The 25,538-nt window shown below is 35.2% G+C and overlaps 1 protein-coding gene across 2 annotated transcripts in view; it reads right to left on the minus strand.

Moving 5' to 3' along the window:
- Kdm5 (Lysine demethylase 5) overlaps window positions 1-25,538 on the minus strand; it is a 561,081-nt gene that overhangs the window by 512,006 nt on the left and 23,537 nt on the right. For both annotated transcript variants that reach the window (XM_090393222.1, XM_090393221.1), the window contains exons 2-5: window positions 14,199-14,276; window positions 2,687-2,746; window positions 2,562-2,588; window positions 2,400-2,462 (exon numbers count right to left, since the gene is read on the minus strand). In XM_090393222.1, coding sequence (XP_090249348.1) covers window positions 2,400-2,462; window positions 2,562-2,588; window positions 2,687-2,746; window positions 14,199-14,276 — 228 coding nt within the window. The remainder of the gene's footprint in view (window positions 1-2,399; window positions 2,463-2,561; window positions 2,589-2,686; window positions 2,747-14,198; window positions 14,277-25,538) is intronic.

The raw sequence follows: 25,538 nt of genomic DNA on the forward strand, positions 1-25,538 counted from the left end.
TCTTGTTCACTTTCTTTATTACTTCAACTTCCAGTGAGATTACTTTTCGAATCATTTTCACACTTTCACTTTTTTGCTCATTAATTCTTTTACACATGATGAAAGGTTGGGAAAATACTTTAAAAAAAAAATGTAAGGAAAATAATTGCAAAGGAGGTACGAGATATGATCAGAAAAATACTATGTAATTAGCAGACGACATAAATTTTAGCAGCAAAAATTTGGAACATAGTATATATATAGTGTACATGGAAGTAGTGTAGTATGCCATTAAAAATAACTCTGTAAAATGTTTTAAATCAGTAACTAAATTATTTCATTTTGGTGAGTGATTTTTTTTAAAATAGTTAGCCATTAAAAATGCATAGATAGAAATTTTTTAAATCTGTAACATTTATTTTTAAGATATATATATAGGTGCACTAATCGAATTTTGGTATCGAAAAAAAAAAAAAAAAAAATGACGCACTAATCGGGGGTGCATTAATCGAGGGATTACTGTATAGTCATTGTATTCAAATGGAATCTGACAAAGTGATAAGGAAAATAGCAACAAACGAACAACATAGATCACAGATCTCAAATTGTAGTAGGTATAGACAGTTAAGAAATCACAGTACTCTGACTGGGAAATGGCAGTTTTTCACCGTGCCAGTATGCAACTGGCACAGTGAAAAGCTGCATGATGGAATACAAATTGCAATGGAGGAATACTATTGTGTTCAGTTCAGGTAATGTCAAGAGCTTGCACAATTTCTTTCACACACACATTAAAACAGGTGAATAGCATTCTGATATTGCAATGTTGAACTTCCCAATATAATGAAAAAATACCTGTTCACATGGGAGGTTTAGGCAATAACTTAATTTAAGGAATGGTTAAGTGACAATGGTTTCTATCAAAGCAATAGAGCAGATTTAGGTTTACTTGCTACAAGATAAAGTGAATGGGTGATGTGCAAAATGCACCAGTAAATGCTGATGATGGATAGTATTCAACAATTGCAGAGTGCTCTCTGTAAGTACATACACGGTCTACATCATTTACTTGTTCAGATGTAAACTCCCTTGTTTATTAGCACATCAGTCATGCAAGGAACACGAATCAGCACCCCATTCTGTGCAGAATGGAGCAAGATATTCAATGATCTCTCTCATGTTTTTCTCTTAGATGATGAGCAAAGAATGTAAGCTTTGTTAAAAATAAGTCATAAGAATTTGACAATGTTGCTAGTTTTGTCTCATCCTTATCTTCAGATATGGGTAAAGGGTGCAGTTTTAGCAGAACACACTGAAAACTTGAATCCATTACTAAGAGGCCATCAACAGATGCAGTCAAGTGCTTATCAAAGTTGCTTTCAATGATCCTTATAATACAATGAAAAATCATGATCCACATAGATTCCCTTCTTCAGGAGAAGTTTTTTAGTGATCAAGTCGACTCTGATGGCAAAGTGTGCTGTACTTAAAACAGAGCCTTGAGGAATACTCATTTCTTGGTGAAGCAGTCAGGATAATGTGATTCTCAATCACACTTTATAGGAAATGCCCACTCAGATCTAAATTACAGAGATCTTAAGATACCATATCTCCTGGATGTGTCTTATGCTTTTTCTATGTTAAAGAAAACCTGGTCACATTTCAGGAATACATCTCCTATAGGTTAAAGCTGTCAAGAAATTATATTCTTAGTTTCATCCTTTATCCAAGTGTAAGCAAACAAGTAATAAGGTATGACACAGTAAGGTGTCATACCGTAAAAGCAAATCAAAAAGTCAGATGAGGTACTTGAGATACCAACTTAGACACCCTCACTCACATTCAATGTGCTTCCCTTTGGACCACCTAGTAGACAAAAAAGGAAGCCCAAGAAAACAGTTTTTGTAATACATAAGTAAAACTCTTTTTGAAGATGATGCTCATGAACCTGATATTTAACAGTTAGTGCATAACAGAGCAACTTGGCTCACCTTCATTCAAAGACTATCTCCATGAGATATGTGCATATTTCTGTATATATATATATATATATATTTCCCTATTTATACTTGAACTATGATGATCTTATCGAACATTAATATTCATTCTATAGAATATCCTATATCCTATCTTATAGAATGAATATTCTATCCTATAGAATATTCATTCTATAAGACAAAAAAAAGGTAGCTTATTTTGTATTCAAATATCAGTATAATACACAGGAGTGAATATTTAATCTAGATAGCATACATAAATCAGTTGTAAAAAACACAATCGTAAAGAAGAAAGGTAATATATACTTACGTTTATCTGCAAAATATTAGATTATGTAAGGAGTTTCAGATTTCCTTAATAAAAATTTGTAATAAAATTAAGTAATGCAAACCAAAGAGCTCAATCCAATTTACAAATCTTACCCTATGTAATGTAAACAAATCCAAAGCTTTCCTTTCAACATTGGGAATTTTCAGTGATGACCCCTAAACAGACAAAAAAAATAAAAAAAATAATTAAAACAGAATACTAACTATAATATACCAAAAAATTTTAACTTATTAATAAAACAAAAGCCAACTGACCCTCACATATGGCTTGACAGGTGATCCCTAGAAGTAAAGTAACAGATTTAGTACTTTTAAGTTAATTGCTACATTTACGATAACATTCAACTACTTAGTGAATTATAGAAAATAGTGTTATTTACCTGAAGTTCCCAAAATTTTGCTATCTGGTCTAGAAAGTTCAATTTTATTCTTGTATGTGCCTGAAAAATAAAGTCATATTTAAATAAAATGAGCTACATTTATAAGGAATTAAATGAAAATTAACAATAAATATAGCAAAAATAAGTATACTCCACACTGCACTTCCATACTCTAAGTGTTCACTGAGAGTGTCGAAGCACAAAGTCAGTGAGAGAGAGAGAGAGAGAAAAAGTGTAAAGGCATCCATGAAGCACATGAGTGTATGAATGAATAAAAATGCAGAAATTAGTATCTCGGGCAATAGCATCAAATGGGATAGTCAATTTGGGATATAAAGGTGACTGGGGCCTAAGAGAATGCTATAGTTTCTATATACTAATGTTAGATCCATCAGGAATAAGGAGGAGGCATTTTTAGCATTGGTTAGTGCAACCTCATCAAAATTCATAGGTGAGACTTTGCTAACAGAAATGTAGTTATAGGGATAGAATATGATGAATTTAGTATTTTCAGGGAGGATAGAACAGATTGGACAGGGGCAAGGTATTGCTAATGATAACAAAATCAACTGCAGTCAACAGGCAGATGGCAGTTCTTTTGAATCAATCTAGTGTCAGGATGAGGCCAATAGTTGCTGCTATAGGCCAGGGATGATGTGGGAGACATACATCAGCAGATTAGTACAATGGGTGCAAGTTGAGTAATTATTATGGGAGAATTCAACTTCAGAGACAGATTAAAAGGAGGAAAGATCATATAGCAAGAAGGAAATGAAATTTACTCTTCAAGCAGCATATGATGGAGGAGACTCAGGATGTCAGTGTTAGAACTGGTTATGGGGGGGGGGGTGATCGTGTGGTTTTGACTTCAGAGGTAGCAAAACGTGGAAATTCCAGTTAAGAAGGGATATATATGAAACTACAAGACAAGAGATTATGATACACTTAGGAAAAAGCTTGAAGCAGTACCATGGCATAAAGCTCTGCAAGGAAAGGACGTTCACAGTGCATGGGAAATAATCAAAGAGTATCTGGAGGAAGCAGTATTCCACTGTATACCCAAGGTCAGGAAGGTAAATCGGGTAGGAGTTAGATGGATAAGCATTATCATTAGGCATGAGCTGCAAAAAATGTTGCAGAAAGCATATAAGGAGAATGGCTACCACCTAACACATGAACAGCATAAGAAGGATCAGGCAATAAATGCACCAGCATGGTAAGGAAGGCAAAATCAGATTAGGAGAAGAAATTAGCCAAGCAGGCCAAAAGAAATCCCAAAGAGTTCTTTTTGTTATGTGGCAAGTAGAAGAAAGAATGACTGACTACGGAAGGATGACTGTAATGAATGCAGATGGGAGAGAGGTGACAGAGGCAGACAAAATTGCTAAGCAACTTAGTGATCCACTTTTCAAAGGTATATCATCCAAGTGAAGATAATGTTATAGCAGAGGAGATGGGAACTGATGTAAGAACACAGGTAAATGAACTGGAAGTACTTAGGATATTGCAGAATCTGAATTCAAATAAGCTGGGAGAACAGATGGGATATCAACACACATTTTAAGAGAATGTGCAGGAGAAATGCCGATGCCTTTTCAGTGGTAGCAAATTATAGTCCAATCAATATCTCAAGAGTGGAGATAAAAGTACTGGAAAAGTTGGTCAAAAAGAGAACTCAGGAATGGGTGGATAAGAGTATGATACTCTGTGAGGAATAGCATGGCTTTGCAAAGGGTTGGTCATGTCTTAGTAATTTACTGACTTTTTTATAAGAGTGACAGCTGAGCTGGATAAAGGAAATCGCCACACAATGATACTGCTGGATTTTGCAAAGTTGTCTGACAGGATATCACATGGAACTTTGTTACACAAACTGCAATAAATGGGGATGGATATGAAACTGGTAATATGGATAAAAGGGTGGCTCATGGACAAACACCAAAAAGTAATATATGGAAGAGCACAATCCAGGACTCTGGACTTGGACCACTGTTGTTTAATTTCTATATTAAATGATGCAGGAAATAATTTGAAGGAAGATATTCAGTTGTTTGCTGATGATGCAAAGTTAGGTACGGTAATACACTGGTGTCCAAACCTAAGGACGAACACTATTTCTGAAGATTACAACTGCAAATTCAGATGAATCAGCTTGTGGCAATTTGTATAACTGACGATTTCGATAAAAAGTCGATACACATTCAAATTTTTGATTTGCACACAAAGGGGTCATATAGTAGCACTCAACAGGATAAAAGGCTGTGCTAAGCGAATTATGTTGAAAGGAAGCTCATTTTGTGAAGGAATAAAGTTGCAAACTTCGATGTCTTGTAATGTCTCAAAGACATCATCTAGATGAGTTCATGCAGTAAAGAATTACTGGAAAGCTTGAAAAAAAAAGCTGCAGAATTACTGATTGCCAGAGAGTTTGGAATCTCACATAGCATTCTATCCAAGCACCGGTATTTCAAACCAATGGGATGTGTTCAAGAATCTGCAGAGGTCGCCCTCGCTCTACCATGGAGCACGAAGACAGATTTTTGGTTATAACAGCAAAATGTAATCTATGCACCATGCAGGTCAGCTTTATTCAAGCACAAGTACATGGATATCTCAACAAACTGTGGCAAGACATCTGTAACAAAAAATTAGACGACATCAATGGGCTAATGTACTCTTTATAGATGAGTCGTTTTAGTCATTCCAACATTCTAGACAACACTTGATATGGCATATAAGTGGTACTGCTTACCATTGTGAGAATGTTCTTGAAAGGGACAAATATGGTGGTGATGGGTCATGGTGTGGGGGAGGCATTATGCTTAATGGATGCACAGAGCTACAAATGCTGGAAAAAGGAACTATGACTGGTGAGCGATATCGTAATGAAATTCATCATTTTCGATTGTTCCATAGTGCTGTAGGTGAAGAATTCATTTTTATAGATGGCAATGCCACACCACATCATACACAAGCAGTACAGATACTTCTGAAGATCGTGGATATTAATGAAATCAAGCAGCCAGCACGCTCTCCATATCTCGACCCCATGGAATGCAATAGGGAGATGCATTGCTACTCAAACCCCCCCCCCCAAAAAAAGGGCTTTATCCTTGCTCTGAAAGAAGAGAGGGCCAATTTGCCTTCAAGAAAGTTTAACACCATTTAACCATGGTGTTAAACACCATGTTTAACACCTGGATCACTTGGTGTTAAACATGGCATGACGTTGTGAGAGCTGCAGTGCAGTTCGTGGTGAACATATTCTATACTGAAAGGTCTCTCCGCATAGTTTTCTGTAAGCACTATACATTAATTCCGTAATTATGTTCTTAGGAAATTTATAACTTTTGCCAAAAGCATATGGCAATTTAATCTGTAAGAAATTTCTTGAACATTTTTTGTGTAATATAATTTATTAGTATTCTGGCAATAAATTATGTCCACATTTCACTGCAGTCATGAAATTTTTCATATACAATTAAAAATGTAGTTTATCCTTAGCTTTTGGACACCAGTATAGTTTATCAGGGTGATGTAGTGAGTTTGCAGGATTATTTAAATAGGCTAACAGTATGGGCAAAACAATGGATTTAATGTGAAAAAGTGTCTCATTACCTGGGTTTACTGGGAATGAGAAAGTGGTAGAGAGGATCCAGAGGCTAGTGATCAAGATGGTAAATGGTCTGGAATGCTCCCTATGAGGATATGGAAGGATTTGTGGGGATTGCAAAAGTTGGTTGATAGGCAAAAAAGGGAGATTTCTCTTTAATTTTTTTTTTAAGAAATTTAAAAGTCAACTCAAAAAAAAAAAAAAAAAAAGTTTCTTCCTGGCCTCCTGATATCACAAAAAAAAACCCAAACCTTTTAGTTGCCACTGCTCCCCAGATACATGGCTTGCCTAAGATTCATAACCCAAGATCCATTTATATAATCACTGATTCTCCCTGCTATAAATTATCCAAACAGTTAACCAATAAGGGAAGACAAGAGATTTTGCTAAGTTTTTCTCTTTAATATCGTTGACCTCTTTTCCTTAGCTATCCATTCCAGTGATTTCTATTGGAAGAACAAAATTTATAAACAGATAAAAAGGTATCTCTCTATGGGATCTTCCCTTTCACCTGATCCTTGCCAATTTTTTATGGAATATTTTGAGAAAAAAAAGTTTTTGATTCATCCCCTCCCAAACCTTCTATCTGGTTAAGATATCTAGATGATGCCTTTTCTCTTTGGTCTCATGGTCCAGACATTACTTTTCTATGTCACCTCAATAGTCTTCGCCCTAGAATTCAATTTACAATGGAAAAGGAAACTAATAATAGTCTAGCCTTTCTAGACACCTTAGTCACCTGACTACCCCATGGTAACCTGTCCATTTCCATATATAGGAAACCCACTCGCACAGGCAGATATGTTCACAAACTTTCCCATCCCCCTTCCTTCTCAGCAATATGGTGTCGTAAAAACACTAACCCAGAGAGCCTGTAACCTTCGACGAGACCTCTCTTGCAATAGAACTTGTATACACCACACTTTTTTTTTTTTTTATCTAATGACTACAATTTTCATAATATCAAAAAAAAGAACCAATCCTTCCACCAATCCATGACCTTCTCTTCAGAAAGATTTTAGTAATACTATCACTATCCCTTTATCCAATACACATCAGAAAACCTATCCAGAATCTTATATACAATCTTTGCACCACTTTCAAGCCTCACTTAAAACTAGCGACCCTCATCTGCTCCACTAAAGATGAACTCCCTCCCTTTATCAGTTCCAGGTGTATATAGAGTTCCTTGTTCCTGAAAGTTGGCCTACTATGGACAGACAGGAAGATCAGCTACATCTGAATGGAAGAACATAAAAAATACATCTGTAGTCATGAATATAGTCAATCTGGCCTTGCAGACCATGCTTTGGCCACAACTCACAGAATCAATTGAAAAAAGACCATCGTGCTCTATCACAGTAAATTTCAAAGAGAAAGACTGTTTTTAGAATCTGCTCTTAAAAATCAGCATAATTTAAATAAAAATGGTTGCATGAAACTTTCCACATTATGGGAAACACTAATACACTTACAGCCCGAGTTACGTAACAAGCAACTTTAGTAAATTCACAGTTAGGTAATAAATCTATTAGCGCGTATGAACATGTTTGTGGCTTTGCGCAGGTGTGTCTTTGACAGCCTTATTGCAGTACAGTAGTAGATACCTCGCGTGGTTAGCTCAGTCACTTGTTATCACTGCTAGTTTCGTTGTTTTTTTTACCCTTAAAATGGAATGCAAATGCAAATTTGCATTCCAATAAAACTGAATGCGCTTGTAATAAATCTAAAAAACAAACTTCTGCAATTACTTTAGAAGAAAAGTTGAAAATAATTCGTATGTATGAAGGCAGGAAAATTCTATCAACAATAGCTCGGGAAATAAATCGACCTATTTCGACAGTGAATACAATAGTGAAGGATAAAGTTCGTATTGTTAAAAGCACGAAAGGTGTGATAGCATTGAAGGGCACAATTATTACCAAAGAAGAGGCTGGATATCAGAGATGGAGAAATTGTTGTCTCACTGGATCGATGATCTGACACCGAGGCAGATACCGTTAAGTTTACTGATTATCGAGGTGAAGGCTATGTTCTTATATAAGGATTTAAAAGAGTAGGCCAGCATCACGGACGCGAAGAGTACATTTAAAGCTAGTGCTGGATGGTTTGAACAATTCAAGAAACGTACAAATCTGCACAGCATCAAAATCAAGGGTGCGGCAGTAAGTGCAGATACAGACGCGGCAAGTCGATATCCCGAACTTCTGACAGAAATAATTGAGGAGGGAGAGGAATATTTGCCTGAGCAAATATTTACATCCTCTTCCAAAACGGCTCTGTTTTGGAAGAGGATGCCAACACGGACATTTATGGCAAAAGAGGAAAAATCTATGCCTGGATTCAAGGTCACACGAGATCAGATCACTGTTATGATTGGTGGCAACATTTCAGTGGACCTAAAACAAACCGCTTACAGTATCATTCCCAGAGACCGCGCGCCTTTAAGAACATTGACGCAAGTATGCTGTCCGTAATCTGAAAATCCAACACTAAGGCTTGGGTTACATGTGCGCTGTTCGGAGACTGGTTCAATAACCACTTCGTTCACCAGGTGAAGAATATTGTGCCGAGAAAGGAATCCCGTTTAAAGTGCTTCTACTCCTGGACAATGTCACCAGTCACCCAGATTCAATTCAAATCCAAATTCAATTAAATTCAAATCCAGAAAAATTCAATTATACATTTTTTTATAATTGAATTTTTTTTTTAATCGCCTCAAAAATGAAAAATATTAAAAATGGAAAATATCTGATTAATGGTAAAAAAATTAATGTAAGACAGTGGTATGAGTAGCCATTGAATATTTTATTGTATGTATGTATGTAATTTACAAATTCGAGTTACGTAAAGGCTTACAGAATGCATTACTTACGTAACTCGGGGTGTAACTGTACTTCGAAATCCCAGTTTACATCCTAAACTGCTGACAGGTGTCCACAGAGAGCACTCCCACCTAGTTATGACTAGTCTTTCGTCCACATGTTTCAGTTAGTTTTGTGCTGCCTTTGTGTGTGTGTGTGTGTGTGTGTGTGTGTGTGTGTGTGTGTGTGTGTGTGTGTGTTTCTTTTTTACAAGTCTCATTTTGTTCTCCATGACGATGTCTCTGTAACAGAGATGAAATACTGGAAGCATTAAATACTATTTTTAATTGTTTACTGTTTCACTCCATTAAATTTTTACACATTTTTCCCAGCACTTAAGCCTTAACACAGATATTCTTAAAATTCAAATATTAGATTAGAAAACAGATTTCTGAAGCAAAAAACCCAAAAGTAAAACAAGAACTTGACTGCATCCAAAACCAGAAGCTAAGTAGTTTGACTTCAAAGATTTATCAATTCAAACCAGCTGCTACCCACACCCTTTTCACATGCAGTATGGAGATACTATACTCCCTGAAATATATGACAATTAAATACTGTATATATACCAAGACCCTTTATAACTTGAAGGTACAGCAGGAAAATGACATTCACCAGATAGAAAATGGGTGACAAATCAGGCGGCTTCCAAACTATCTAGCAAGAAATCTTGTTGCTAATTACTCTACAAGATCATGACTGGAGAAGTCTAAGTATGATGGTAGGCAGAGCAAACTTTGGACAGAAGGTGTGTGTGCTATGTTTGCAATTTTCACTCCCATTGCAAGCTTCTACTCCTTATTTCATTTTTGCTCCATATCAAAACAATGAAAGACAATGTAACAGAATAATAGTTTGACTGCAGATTGCAAGAAAAAAAAAAAACATAAATATCTAATAAACATGCAACAAAAATCATTAAAAAAACATAAACCTTAAAAATTCTTGCAAAAACTTCTGCATCCATAGTCTCAACAGGACCCCACCACTTAATCATTTAAACCAGATACATTATTCCTAATGAAATCTCAATAACTACCACCCCTCTCAACTGCTGAAAACATACTTTATACAATTCCTTCTGTCACAAGGGTGATGCTTGGGCACTCAGAGCTGACATTCATGTCAGAGAATACAAAATCGCGATAAAATAGAGAAACGCTAAGCTGTAGCGTTTCTCTATTTTCTCAAAATAGAGAAACACAAAACTCAAAATACACACAACAAAGAATAACCATATGAGGGTTGTTTATTTAAAAAAATAAATAATAATATAATGTTTAATAGTTTAGCATTAAATGTGATTTTTTTTTAGTCGAGTTACTGTTTATTTGACAACAGCTAGAAAGCAATTTGCTGTTCAGATATTTTTTTTTATATATTTAACTTGATAAAATATACATTAGAAGATAGGTAACAAAAGGACTATTTACATATTATAAGTATATATATTAAGAGAAAGGAAGATTTTCCTTTCAGATATACAACAGAAAGTGCAATAAATGAATCAGCATTACAGTGTTCAGTTTCACTCTTAGTTTTCTTTTAGATGAAGTGTATTGTCGTTGTCAATCCAGAACAGGGTACTAGTTGGGTTCCACTCCTCTATGAATTTCACGACAGTTCTTGTTTCTTTGTAGTAATAGTTCCAGTGAAAGCCTGCTTTGTAGTTTCTGACAGAGGCTATACATGAGTGTTTATGCCGATTCGGTACTGGTTATTTCTTGTGTGTTTTAGGTAGAAGCTGTAGATGATGGCCTTAGCGCAGATGAAGAGGAAATTGCATATTCTGTGTCTGTTCTCTTCTGTATGGACTAAATTCCAGTAGCCTTCTTGGTTTTGTGCGTAGTTACAGGTGCCTCTAGTACCTGTAACTACGTATTCAGGACATAGATTGTCATCACTTTGTTTGCAGGAGAGGTTAGATATGTGTGTTCCAAGGTACCTGAAACTTTGCAGAGTAGACACAGATCCATTTCTCTAAGCTGAAATTTGTAGAGCTTATAAGGAGTTGGCAGGATGTTACACCATAGTCTCCACTGTATGTCAGAATCTGGTTTGGCACACTTTGATTTATATGGAAGATCCCACTGAAAACTGAATGGCATGTGCAGCCTTGTGAATTGCATGAGGAAGTGGTATATTTTCTTGTAGTTGGAGTGAAGAATTGGAAGTGAGGCTTCAGATTGTACGAGATGAAACCTCGGCTCCGAGCAGCTAGAAGGAATACAGATTCCCTGAGGTGTAGCAATATCTGGATAGGCTTTTATAATAGCAGCTTGCATCTGTTGATATTGCTTTTTAGTTCTTCATTGGTAGGCTTGTGAATGTTTTCCACTTTAGGATCTGGATCAGGAGGTCCCCTATGATTCTTATTCCTGCCCAGTTCCATGTAGGGAAAAGAAAGGGCTGGCCAGTTGTGAGACGTGTTATGTTTCTGTTCAAAAATAGTGGTTCTGTAAGTACAGCTGACTCTGTTGATCCTGTCAGTGTGTGATGAAGTTCTGTGTTTTTTCACCGGTGTAGAGCATTTCTGTAAAAATGAGGTAGTTTAGGAGGAGATGGTGCAGAACTGGCCATTCAAATGATTGTGGAAAGTAAGTCCTCAGGTGGATGATTTTATGATGTAATCGAAGATGGTTGCACTGAAGTGTCTTGAGGAGGAAGATTATCCTGGAGGATCTAATCTTGTTTTCAAGGGAAATCAGGCCTTGACCTACCTTACTGATGAGTGGCTTGCAGAGTTCAGGGTATGTTGTCCAGTTAGTATTGTTCCAGAGGAAACGTTTGATTGCCTTTTGAATGTGGTGGAGAAATTCTTCAAGGGGGGGGGGTATGCCATAACACACTCGCAGCCATCTGATTAACTATTAGTACTCTTCCTCTAAGTGAGGACATGGAACGAATGCTGTTCCATTTACCTAGCACCTGTTTAAAACGGTTGTATAGCTGTGTCTAGTTCAGTGTGTTATATATTTTGGTGTTGCCAAGGTGCACACCTAAGTATATTTGTCCTTCACTTGACCAGGTACATTCGATCGAGGAATCATTTCTAGCCTTCAATCTGCCTAACCACAAGCCAGTGGTTTTTGCAGAATTTAATTTGGCCCCTGAGGTTTGTGCATATAGACTGTGTGCTTCCTCGGTTGCTGTCATTTCTTCTTCATTTCGGACTATTACAGTGACGTCATCAGCATATGCTGATAGGGTTATTTTTTGATACGGCGCTATTATGCTGGTTCGTTTGGAGATGGTGTAGTGTACTCTTTTTAAAAAGGGTTCAATGGCCAGTGTGTATAATTGTCCAAAGAGAGGACATCCTTGCTTGATCCCTCGAGAGTATGACAAAGTGCGAGTGAGCTTGTTGTTCAGATAAATGAAGGGTTGAATGGATGTACAATTATATGGTGCTGTACCAGAAGACGTACAAGGATAGGTTAACTGAAGGATCATTGTTCTGAACATTGGATAAATGATAATTGCTTAGATAAGCAATATGAACAATTAATTCATGATATAAGATGAAAAATATGCATTTCAGCATATAATATGAATCATATTGGTTAACATGGATTAGTATAAAAACAGAACGAAAAATTACACTGCTGGACAAGCGCATTAAATCATACAATCATTCCTTATGTGGAACGAATCTTAGAAAAGATAACCAGATTAAAAAAAAAAATTAATTTTACATCCTTTTCTCTGGTTCAAATGGTAGATTTTCTCAATTAAGGACTACTTATACCACAGTCACTTCCAGGAGTTTATAGGATTCCTTATTCACATAATTATCATAAGTAGACCAGATATTTTAAAGAAACTGGAACAGAATGTGTATTGTAAAAAAAAAATAAAGACTTTAATAACAAAAAATAAAAAACATACTTGTAAAAAAAAAAAAAAAAATAGGACTTGGACTATGAACATGATAGTGGAATTACTATTATGTTGTAGTTAGTTATACAAATTGTATCAAATTAGGTATTCTTTAAACAGTAAATTTTAAATGCCCACTAAGCTTTTTTTAACACTCACAGCAGTCGCAACATGTTTTTACAGCTATAGCTATCACACTGTTTCTATGGACCAATATATAGAATGATGTACTGGTCATAGGTACAGTCTCATACAGTAGAAAATAGACTGATAGGCTTGTGCATCAGTATTATTATTATTATAGTAACCTCTATGGAAGCAGTAAACTCATCATGGGAGGCCCACTCAACCAGCAACATACTGAATTTATCTTATTGAACTTTGAAATCATTTATAATCCCTGCATTCACAATGTACTCTAGCAATGCAATCCACTAATCAACTCTCCATGTCTACTCCTACCCTTTTTCACCATACTATCATACAACTTCAGGGGATGGCTTCTCAATTCTTCCCATCCATGATTTTTATTTAAACTTGAATATCTATCATATCTCCTCTTGTCCTGTCCTCCTATCCTACAAACTAATTCACATTCCCTCAACTGCTCTGTAAACAACACTCCAGAGTCCCAATATCACTCGAGTTATTTGTTTTTGGATTCTCTCAAGTGTTTCCACGTCATAATGAAAACTAACTCACAAAATTTGACCACAATAGTTTACGTGTGGTCTGATCAATGTCTCATATAGAGGCACCACTGCCTCCTTTTCCCTACATGTCAATGTATTTTCTGTCATAGCAGCAATACAATGTGCAGTCTACTGAACTTGTCGCCAACTTGGAATAGTAAATCTATGCCAGTTTTATCTTACTCAGATGATTTTGCAGGTAATTTTAAGTCTACCAAGTTAAAAATTACTAGGAAAATGCGACAAAAAAAAGTTTTTTTTTTTGCCACAAATTTTTAGGTTCTAAAAATTTGTGGGAAAAAACTAAGCATATACCAAACATTAACTTATATGTAGAAATTATTGAACTGAAATTTGGAAAGTGATAACTAAATTTTCTAATATGAAAACGCTAAAACAAACATCTGTTGGGAAGTATACTGAAGTATTGAATAAGATAACTTAAAAAAAATGAAAAAACTTACTTCTAATTCATTCAAACGCTGCACTCGGGGAGTAAATTTGAAATTATCAACATCAACAGCAAATGGAGGTTGCCAATCCTATAAAAAGTAAAAGAAATAAATATGAATAAGGATTATTATTTTTTCTTTTTTATAATTAAAAACTAACTTATGCAATTTGGATATATCCATGGACCACTATTCATTTGTTATGTTAAAATGAGACATGCTATGTGAGTTTCAATTTGATATTTTGGAATACTATCATTAATTAACCTCCTACTAGCCAAAGTGGATGAAATACTCAGATTACCTTAGGATTTTTCATAGATCAAATCACATTCTGCCCTTAGCATGTAATTAATCCCTTAACGGCAATAGTACAGCTATTAGTGGATTAACTAATAGAGTGACCTTTATGTCACTCGAATTAAAGTCTCCTGTTTTACTTCGAATTTCCTTCACTGTCCTTCAATATTTGAACTTTTTATTGCATAATTTATTTATTGTATCTATTCCCAAAGATAAAAACAAATTTCAGATGCATGAAAATAAATAATCTATTCTGAAATATGACAAGAGATCACCTTAGCAATGAATTTATTTAACAATAGTAAATTTGTCATGCAATGGAACAAGACAATTTATGTTCTTTCACTGAAAATCATTGTGAAATATTTATAAATATCAGTCTTTTCAAATAGCATTTGATGAAATAAATATGAGTTTTGTTTTCTGCCCTTCCAAAATCATCATATGGGTCATTATGCTTCAGTTTAATAACCAACTTTTCAATTTTTATGAACAAATAATGTTAAATTGCATTACTCACTTTCCAATTGTGAGACTTCTTTTAATATCAAGAATTTACATATCAACAGAAACTCAGTTGCCTTCACCTTTTGCTTAAAATTGCTTTTTTTTTTTTTTTTTTTTTTAGAATGCACATTCCTTTTAGTTTTTTTCATAGTTTAAGTATAATCCTACTTTATGTGATGCTGTATTTAATTTATTTTTTCTAGTTCCTTTTGCTGTTTGCTTTTACTAGAATATCAGTGTATTACAAATTATTTAGTTGTTTTCTTTTACTATTAATATTAATCCCTTTGTCACTACAATCCAGTTCACTCAGAGCATATTCTAATACTGCATTGAATAATTTGATTAAATAGTATCTCCTTTGCCTACCCCTTTATTTATTATTTATTTGGAATGGGCTGCTATGTTCATTTATAAGGATACTAGCAGTTGCTTTTTCATATATTTTGTTTATTAACTGTATATAATTTTGGCTTACTGCAAATGAATCAAAGGCTTTTTTATAATCTATAAAACCTAAGTACAATGGTAAGTTGCATTATTTAAAATTTTCTCTTAGCTGATTGATTGATTGTGTCAACACCTTTCTGAATCCAGCTTGTTTATTAGGTTGGGCTTTATCCAATAATTTCGTGATATTTTGTTTGTTATTTTTATAAAGAGTTTATATTTTTGTGACAGCAAGCTTAGAGGTCTGTAATTTTCCATCTTTTTTTTTTTTTACCCTTTTTGAACAGGAGTATCGTGATAGCACTGTTACAGCTGTTTTGTAAATTTCAGGCATTTATTAAATAGATTTTTTAGTTCTTCTATTAAAATTCGCCTTGCTGCTTTCATAATTTCTATTGTAATTCCATCTTCCACTGCTTGTTCAGTTTTGAAATTTTGTATTTCTGGAATTCTTTCTTCATGTTCTTCTAGCTTCCATGTCAGTGTTTTCAGTAGTGCTTATGGTGCTACACAATTCCAAAAAATACTGCCTAACGTTTTGTACTAGGCTTTAACTTTAATATCTCATTGATTTTCATCTTTATTACTTTAATTTTTTTTTTCTAAAAGAAATAAGACAATATTCTTGTATCTTTGAAGCAGATACTTCTAATACTGGATTATTTCTTTGCAATGTATAATTGATTGTTCAGCTGTTTGTTATTCTAAGTTTTACAAATAAATTTCATGTTATTTGTATTTTTTTTTTTAAATTACAAATAACATGAAAAAACTTTATGCCACAAAAAACAAAGTTCAGTAGTGTTGTTGTTATTTTTCTCAAAAAAATGTGAAATATTACTATTTTTAATGCTGCTGGTTGCCATTTCTAAGTCAATTTGTTTCAGAAATACTAGATAATCCTCTCAGCTTAAAGAAATGGCTAAAAGCCTAGATTACTCTCAACTAGTGAAAAAGAACACTTCCCCAGAAAGTCACACTAAGCGCCTCAAGCAGTAGTGCAGTATACAACAACATCTTGTTTTGTTTCTGAGTGCCTGATAGCTAGACATCCTATTTATCCTAAACAGAAATACTGATATTTCTTTTACAATGGCTACAGTATTTATGTCAAAATAATTCCTTCATTTATAATGATCACAGTTTCAGTTTTATTATCCAAAAATTATAAATTATTTGATATAATTATCTTGGAAAGAAAGGATTTGAATTAAAGTTTTCAAAACCATTCACAAGAGAGTTGAAAACAAATGGATAAACAAAAAAGAAAAAACTTGTGGAGAATGTACTAATATTTTTTTGACAAACAGCACTAAAAGTACAGCTACTTCAAAAATGTCATATTTAAACTAGCAACATCACCATCATCAAATTCTTCACATGTACCCTCAAAGGGTGGGGGGGGGGTACAGGATATGATAGTACTATATGAAAAACTTTCATCACCCCTAACTTCAATCTACAATTTTCTCCAAATCAATTTGTTCTCTGTTGAGACTCCAACATATCACATTTTATATATCTGTCTTCTAAGGCATTTTTTACTCTTTTAATCCACCTATATCTTGGTCTTCCTCTGGATCTTTTTCCTACCAACCTCACGGAGAACACTTGTTTTAACACACTTGAACCACAATATAAAATCTAAATTTACTAGCAGTAAATATATTTTCCAAATGCATGCATAGTGATTTCTTCCTTGTACTGCAAGAAAAAATTTAAAAAAAATAATAACAATAATAAAAAAATAAAATAAAATAAAATAAAAAAAAAAAAAAAATATATATATATATATATATATATATATATATGTGTGTGTGTGTGTGTGTGTGTGTGTGTGTGTGTGTAGTATTTTCTCTTTCATTGCATAATTGTTTAAGAACAAAATACTATTTATAACAGTCTTCCTTTAGTTTTTCAGAAGAAAATGCATAAGATTATTTTCTTGCTATTTTTGCCTAGCTAAATATCAGAAATAATTATGTATATGGCATTAATAATTGATAATGTATTAGTTGCATGTTACAAAGAGCTTAGGAATCGCGTAATTTGTTGTCTTGAATAAAAATTCTGAACAAAAAAAAAGAATGGTCATCTAACCAGTTAGGCAATATCACCAAAATAAAAAATAAAATGAGTGTTACATTTTTTTTTTCTAGGTTGATACGACATTTATGTGCAGCAACTGATTGCAACAATTTTCCATATATGCATCACTGGCATTTTTTCCCTCAGATAAAAAAAAAAAAAAAATTCACAAAGGAAGTTTCTCTTATTCTGTCCTACCATTAATAACTACATTTTTTAATAAAAGGACTAGAAATATAAAAATATATTGTATGCATTTAATAGTAATCTCCTACACTGTAGCCCAGCAGCATGTTTTGTGCTGCTGGTTTATTATGAAACAGTTATTTTATGAAATAACTATTTCATGAAAGTAATTTCGTTCTCAAAAATCTTTATTGAAGATAAAATTCAAGTCATCTAACCATTAATTAGGCATCTTTTTATTTATTCATGTGGAGTTTCCTCACTTTTCTCCCCCGTCCTTACTGGGGCGATACCTAACAGCAGAGAGTACAAGTCACAGGTCCTATCAGGTGAAGTTCTTCGAAAATATATGGACCAATAATAAATGATGCAGTGAAACCACACCACGACTTTCAGTGAATGAAAAGGGATCTGACGGAACATGAGGTTATTCACAGCCCAAATGCAGCAATTGTATGAGTTAACGCTACCATTCAGATAAAAATGTGCTTTGTCACTCCACAAGATCTTCCATGGCCATGCATCATCCACCTCCATTCGAGCCAAGAATATTAGGGAAAACTGCAGTTCAAGTTTCAGCATCACAATGAAGCAAAACTTGTAGGGGAAAAATCTGCTGGACCCTTGTGCGTTATTCATTCTGTGTTCCATTATGGCAGTTGCAACTTTGTCAACTTGAGGAATAATCTGTTTGTGCCCTCATTCTAGCCTCACTGCTAAAGATCTGCTATTTTCAAATCATACATTATTAATCTAAGATTTGTTATTGTCACTGGCCCTTTTCTCTTATCCTCCAAACGCTGGAATTCTCAAAGCACAGCTTTAGCATTACCGCACTGTTGATAGTAAAGCTTGACTAGCAACACACGTTCCAGTAAGTGAGATCAGATTCATAGCACTTCAGTTTTATCAGAATGTCACGAATCTGTTTTGGTTTTCCTTATATTGACCAACTTATCGGTAGAAACAGTAAGATTATGCAAATATCATGCACTTATACAGCAAAATGTCTCCTGCAGTAGAATTTCATACTATTTTTTATCTTCTATAAATTACACGAAGTTTGGTTGAATTTCATCCAATACATTTTCTGCTACAGGGCTCTGAACACCTCTATAATTATCGCCACGCTACATACATCAAGACTGGTAGGGAGGTTAAGCAACTTACCTCACTGAAGTACAAGTCTAAACAAAAAACATATCCACCTACTGGTTAGTGATTATAGCTACTGCATAAGTGATTGTGGTGACTACTGCAGCATAGTTTATGGTGTTCTTAGCATCCACAGTGTAGTGCAATTTATTATGTGCAAACAATTTCCACATAATTAAATTCCAACTGGCTCCCATGTAAGAAAGATGAGCTCTAAACTGTAACTGAAACAATGTATAACAAACCTTGATTATATCAACCTACTCTGGATGGACATCAACAACCTATTGTTATATTTTTAAAGAAAATAAAAATACATTAAAATGAAATTAATTTTCTTATACATACAAAATCAAATTTCATTAATTTGTTCACAATTCAGTTAATTTTGAAGAAAAAAATATTATGAGTTTTCTTGAAACAAATCCACTGCTATAGCAGTATTCATGTTTGTTTACACTTAACAAACTCAACTTGGTATCAACTATTTGCCTGGCTGGTTGAGGTATTACCATATAATCTCAAAAAGGCTTAGGTATTGTTCATTATACATAATAATGCTGAACAGTATAGCACATCAAGAGGGGAAACCATACATTTATTCAACTCACTAATACTTCACTAGTTTTCTACCCAACATCAGAGCACAATAACTGTGACAGGCACACCGCACTAAAGCAAGTAATTGTAGAAACAATCTAAATTGTAACTGACACTTAATGTCCTTAATTGTAACTGACACATGTATAGACATCAGGCAGCTATGAAGCACTCTCCCAACTTCAACAAAGTATGGTTGCATTAATATACCAAAGATCTGGAGGTCCATCATTTTAAGACCTAACAGCAAGACTTCTCCAAATTAATGTTGAGAGTTTATTTCTCCACCTTTGCAACGAGTTGCCCAGTGTTGTACTACTTTACCCCAGTCCTGAAGATACTTTCAGGCACAAACTTTGTTTACTCACACTTGGATAAAGGATTAAACGAAACTTATTATATTCTCTAAATTAACTTAGTAATTATCCGATTCATAGAGGGTGCCATGTAAGGACATTAGATGTCAAATGCAACTTAAATTGTTTCCACAATTACTTAGTTTAGTGCTGTATGCCTGTCACAGTTATTGTGCTCTGATGATGCTGGGTAGAAAGCCAGTGAAATATTAGCGAGTTTAATAAATGCATTTTTTCCCTCTCGTTAAGCATTACATTATTAAGAGAGACCTCCAGGGAGTCAGAGACTCATCGAGGGAGGCCACATGCTACACACACACACACACACACACACACACACACACACACACACACACACACACACACACACCAGCTATCATACTTATTCTTGAATTCATTCATACTGCTTGCACTCACACCATCCAATGGCAATCCATTCCAATCATGCACCACCCTATGAGAGAAAAATCTAGTCCTCACCCCAATTAATATAAATCATACACAAATTTTTATTTCAAAACATAACTTTAACATTACATCACAACTTTTTAAATAAGCAAAAGACAACTATTTTTTTCCCATTTATTGTCCTTAATTAGAATGATTATGTACTAAACACAATTTATGAAAGCTGTGGTGTCCTCTAAATGTTACTATTTTTTGGACAAACTAATGCAACAGTGCTGAAAACAACAATTGATATTTGACTTGTCATTAGTAATCAAAAGCCATTTTTAAATTTTTCCCTTGGAAATGCATCAGTTCCTCTCTTGTTACACGTCTTTAGTGCTTTTTTTTTTTCTTTTGAGTTGGAATTTCACAGACTACTTTAATATTTTTTTTCTCTTTATCAACAACTGAATTTTTTTTAGCTAATGTCAAAGAAATTGAATTTGAATTAGCATCCTCACACATGGAATCACTGACGTCAGGTGAAAATTATTATTATAAAAAGGCATTCTACCAAGTTCATGATTATTTTCATTATTGCATATATGAACATAATGTATATAAATTCACTAAAGGGGAATCCATTTCCATGCTGCCATGTATACTACTACATATAAAAAAAAAATCAAACATTAATTCTTTCATTCAAATATGATGTAATTTTTGATCAAGAATCCAAGTCAATCTTAACATTGATAATTCTAGTCGGAGGTGCTGTATCATTTTCTTTGCTTTCAATAAGTTAATTTTGTGTTAGCTTTTAAGATGGTTGTGTAAGCTTCTGACTGCTTTGTTTTCTATTAAAAAAAAAAAACACAGACCTGCATCTCCCACATGAGTACATTTAAATAACGCCACAGTGAGTTTTATCAATGGCTACAAAAGCAAGTATTGAAAGAGGATTTTTCCTTTTCAATAAACTTTTATCAAATATGAAGTCACATGAAATAATCTCATCTTTCAGTTTTCATGACAAATTTGACACAATATGTAAACAATTGACACCACTCAATGATCAATGTATATATTAATGATGTTCTCATTAATATGCAGTATTAAAATACTTGGATACTTGAACACGTTTGTAATGGACAAGTGCATCCATTGAAACCAACTATATGGGGATTAGATCTATTTCAGAAACTAATAATTAAGGAAAATTCGATATCTGGTTGGTATATTTAAACTAACCAATAATAAAAACAATGTGCACACACACACACACACACAAAGTAAGTGTGTGTGTGTGAGAGAGAGAGAAAAAATAATTCTGTATAGTGAAAAACATTTCCCCCGAAAGACACCATATTTAATGCTACACTTAAAACAGCACACAGAGCCAATGGATTGTATAAATAGAGAACCAAAATTTATGACCCTGTATAGTGAAAAAAGTCCCTCTACAGATACAAGTTAAACAAAGTGGAAGTTTTACTGTAGCACCAAATGATGTATAAATGTCCAAACATCCTATTTCGAAATAACATAAGAAAAGTTTATTCATCCATATACACTCGTGAGCAGTTGAATTAGAGATACCTGCCTAGTAGCAGGTAGCATCCCCTTTCACCTTGATGACGGCGACGATGCTGCGTAGCATGTATTCCACAAGGCACTGGAAGCGTTGGGGAGCCAAACTGATCCATTACCGCTGCACAGCCTCCCACAATGCACAGAGATTGGTCGGAGCAGGGTCAAGGGTGAGTATCTCTCTCTCAACAGCATCCCAGATGCGTTCAATAGGACTGAGGTCAGGGGACCTCGGGGGCCAGCCAAGTATCCTCATGTCCATAGGGTGTTCATCCACCCACTCGGCCACAATTCAGAAGCGGTGGGTGGTGCATCGTCTTGCTGTAGGTACAGGTCTCCTGCAGGGTGCTGTAGGTGCAGAAATGGGTGCACATGATCCGACAGCAGGTCTCTGTATTGTTCGCCGGTGAGGGATGATGGTAGATGTACCAGGGGACCCATTTCATCCCATGTAAACAGTCCTCATATGAGGATACCACCAACACCGGCCTGAACTGTACCCTGCTGGCACGAGGGATCCATAGCTTCATGTGCTTGGCGACATACTCGTACCCTACCACCAGCATGTACCTCAACTCATCAATCCAGACGACCTTTATCCATGCGTCGAGGGTCCAATGGCGGTGATCCTGCACCCATGCTAATCGTTGTGCTTTGTGACGTGCAATGAGTAGAGGTACCCTAGTCGGGCGGTGGTTTATGTACCCCACAGCGAGGAGATGGTTCTGGATAGTGTGGCTGCTCACAAGTCGTTGTTGTCCAGCATTAAATTGGCAAGTGATCTGCAGCACTGTGGCCCATCTATCCGCTGTTACCATCCAAGCTATGAGGATACCACCAACACCGGCCTGAACTGTACCCTGCTGGCACGAGGGATCCATCGCTTCATGTGCTTGGCGACATACTCGTACCCTGCCACCAGCATGTACCTCAACTCATCAATCCAGACGACCTTTATCCATGCGTCGAGGGTCCAATGGCGGTGATCCTGCACCCATGCTAATCGTTGTGCCTTGTGACGTGCAATGAGTAGAGGCACCCTAGTCGGGCGGTGGTTTATGTACCCCACAGCGAGGAGATGGTTCTGGATAGTGTGGCTGCTCACAAGTCGTTGTTGTCCAGCATTAAATTGGCGAGTGATCTGCAGCACTGTGGCCCGTCTATCCGCTGTTACCATCCAAGCTAGCCGACGCCATTCCCCCTGTTATCGACACGTTGTACACCACGGCAGTTTTCCCTGGCAGCTGTGGTTTTTCCCGATTCCATGTACTCACGGTACACTCTTGACACAGTGGCCCGTGAAAAGTCCAGTACCTGCACGACTTTGGAGATGGAGAGCCCCATACGTCTGGCTCCGACTATCTGGCCACAATTGAATTTGCTGAGATCTCGAGTCTTCCTTATTCTGTGCTCGACTATTACTCAGACAGTCAGTACAAGGTCTGATGACATCCCCATCATGCACCACTATTCCATTAGCCAGGGCGACCACAGCACCATTTCGCCAACACGGCAGGTATCTCTAATTCAACTGCTCATGAGTGTATACTACACAAAGTGCAGAAACAGAGTATGTAATGAAAATTTTCAAAACCAAATACTGTTGTTTGTTTTTTCCTGACTTGAAATAAGACTACATTATCACTGGAACTTTCTGTATCATTAAAATTGTTTGTGAATACTATCTGTAGAAATAGTCTACTGAATTGAAATTGATATCCCATGTATACTTAATATGTAATAAAAGTGCTCACCAGATGCTGAAGGGATACATTATGCAGTCAAACAAGCTTCCTCCTCACAACTCATGCAAGACACAACCTGGCATGAATGTGTTCACTTTAAAGAGTTATTACTACTGCAAAGTTAAATTGATCACAAAATATTTGAAGCAATAATGCAAGCAGTCCACTTAACATAAACATGTGGCTATGTTGCCGTTAGACTCATTAACATTAAATTTTATTCAAACATTTTACAAAATTAGTCTGCATTACAATTATTATGATAAATAAAATTATGATAAATAAATGATAAAGAAAAGCATTAAAAATGCTTTTATTTATCAAAATACCAATAGCTAAATACAGAATTACTGGTAAATTTTTAAATGACTTTTTTCTCCATTTACCAGCATTACAATCCCTGCTAATGAATGCATGCCCACAATTTGCTAAAAGCTATCAAAATGGTGTGTGCAACATTGAGCTCAATGCTATCTCTACACTGAGCTGTTGCATAAAGTGAATATGAATTCAACAAGAGATCAGATATCTGCACAGTTGCTGAAAGAATGTTCAGATGAACTTGCTGTTCCTTTGACTTGGCTGTATAATATGAGTCTCAGCACAGGGATGATTGCACAGAAGTGCAATGAATGTATGATAGCCCCATTGCACAAAGAGTGATGCGTATCAGTATCTCTGGGGTACTGGTGGTAGTGAAGATTATGGAAAAGTTGGTAAGAGTTGCATACAAAAATGGGTTAATAAAGAAATATTTTGGAATAAACAGCATGGGAAGATCATGTTTAAGTAACCTGCTCACATGTTATAATAATGTGATGGTTGAAAATGGAATGGATACACCATGTTACTTTTGGACTGTGATGAAGCTTTTGACAGGATTCAGCATGGAAGAATGCTGCATAAGTTGGATGATGTGGGATTGGATTATAAAGTAATAGCATTAGTTTAAAATATGGATTTTACTTACATAAATATTTCATTGCATAAAATTTTCACCCCATTTGTGATACCACAGTATCACAAATGATACTGTGATAAATGATGCCCTATCAAGGGCATCATTTATCGCAGTATCATTTACACGGAACTAGATGTAGTTTAAGTTCCATGAGCCAGAACAATTGGGACTTGGGGAACATGCTATTGAGGAACAGAAATCGAATCCTCTGGAAGAAACATTTATACAAAAAAAGTTGTGAAACCTGGCTATATCAACCAAATCGAAACAGAAGTGATGGACTTAAAATATTCCTCTCATGGGAAATAGTTCTTTACTAGTCCCAAAATTAATTTCATTAATTTTATTTATTATTTTTTCAGCCTCTTGTTAATATTAGTATTACTAGTACCTTAATGTATTTAGATCACAACACTCTACGTTTATGTGTAGTTTATGCATTTTCATTGTAAAATTATAGTGGTATGAATATGTTTAAGAAAGAGTGTGACGGCTGCTGTGGGTGATGAATGGCCTCCCTCGATGTCCTTGATTTCCTGGAGATTTAATAATAAATCTACTGGTTGTTGTTCAAGTTATTTAATTTACAAGTCATACTGCAGATGCCCTTGATACTGAGACAAAAATTTTGTGCCAATAATATATTTAAGTAAAATTGTATTATGTTTAACTAATTATGTATTATGTTCCAATATGTCAAGTTATTAAAATATTAGCATGAATAAGAGAATGGCAGTCTGACACATCAATAAGGGGTAGATGCAAGTCTGCAAGATTTAAAGGTGACAAGTGGTATATCCCAGGAATCAGACCTAGGTGCATTGTTATTCAATCTCTACATTAAATGACACTGGGAAGAATTTTAACAAGAGACAGAACTATTTGCTAATGATGCAATGATAGACTGAGTAATCAGAATACGAATGACGTGCATTGCTTGCAGAATGATTTGAATAAGCTGAAACTGTGGGCAGGTGAAAATAGCTGACAATTCAATGTTAACAAAGTAATGATCTCATTA

Source organism: Typopeltis vanoorti, chromosome 5 (genome assembly GCF_054136105.1).
Source record: "Typopeltis vanoorti isolate ZY-2024b chromosome 5, IOZ_Tvanoo_1.0, whole genome shotgun sequence".
Lineage (NCBI taxonomy): Eukaryota > Metazoa > Arthropoda > Arachnida > Uropygi > Thelyphonidae > Typopeltis > Typopeltis vanoorti.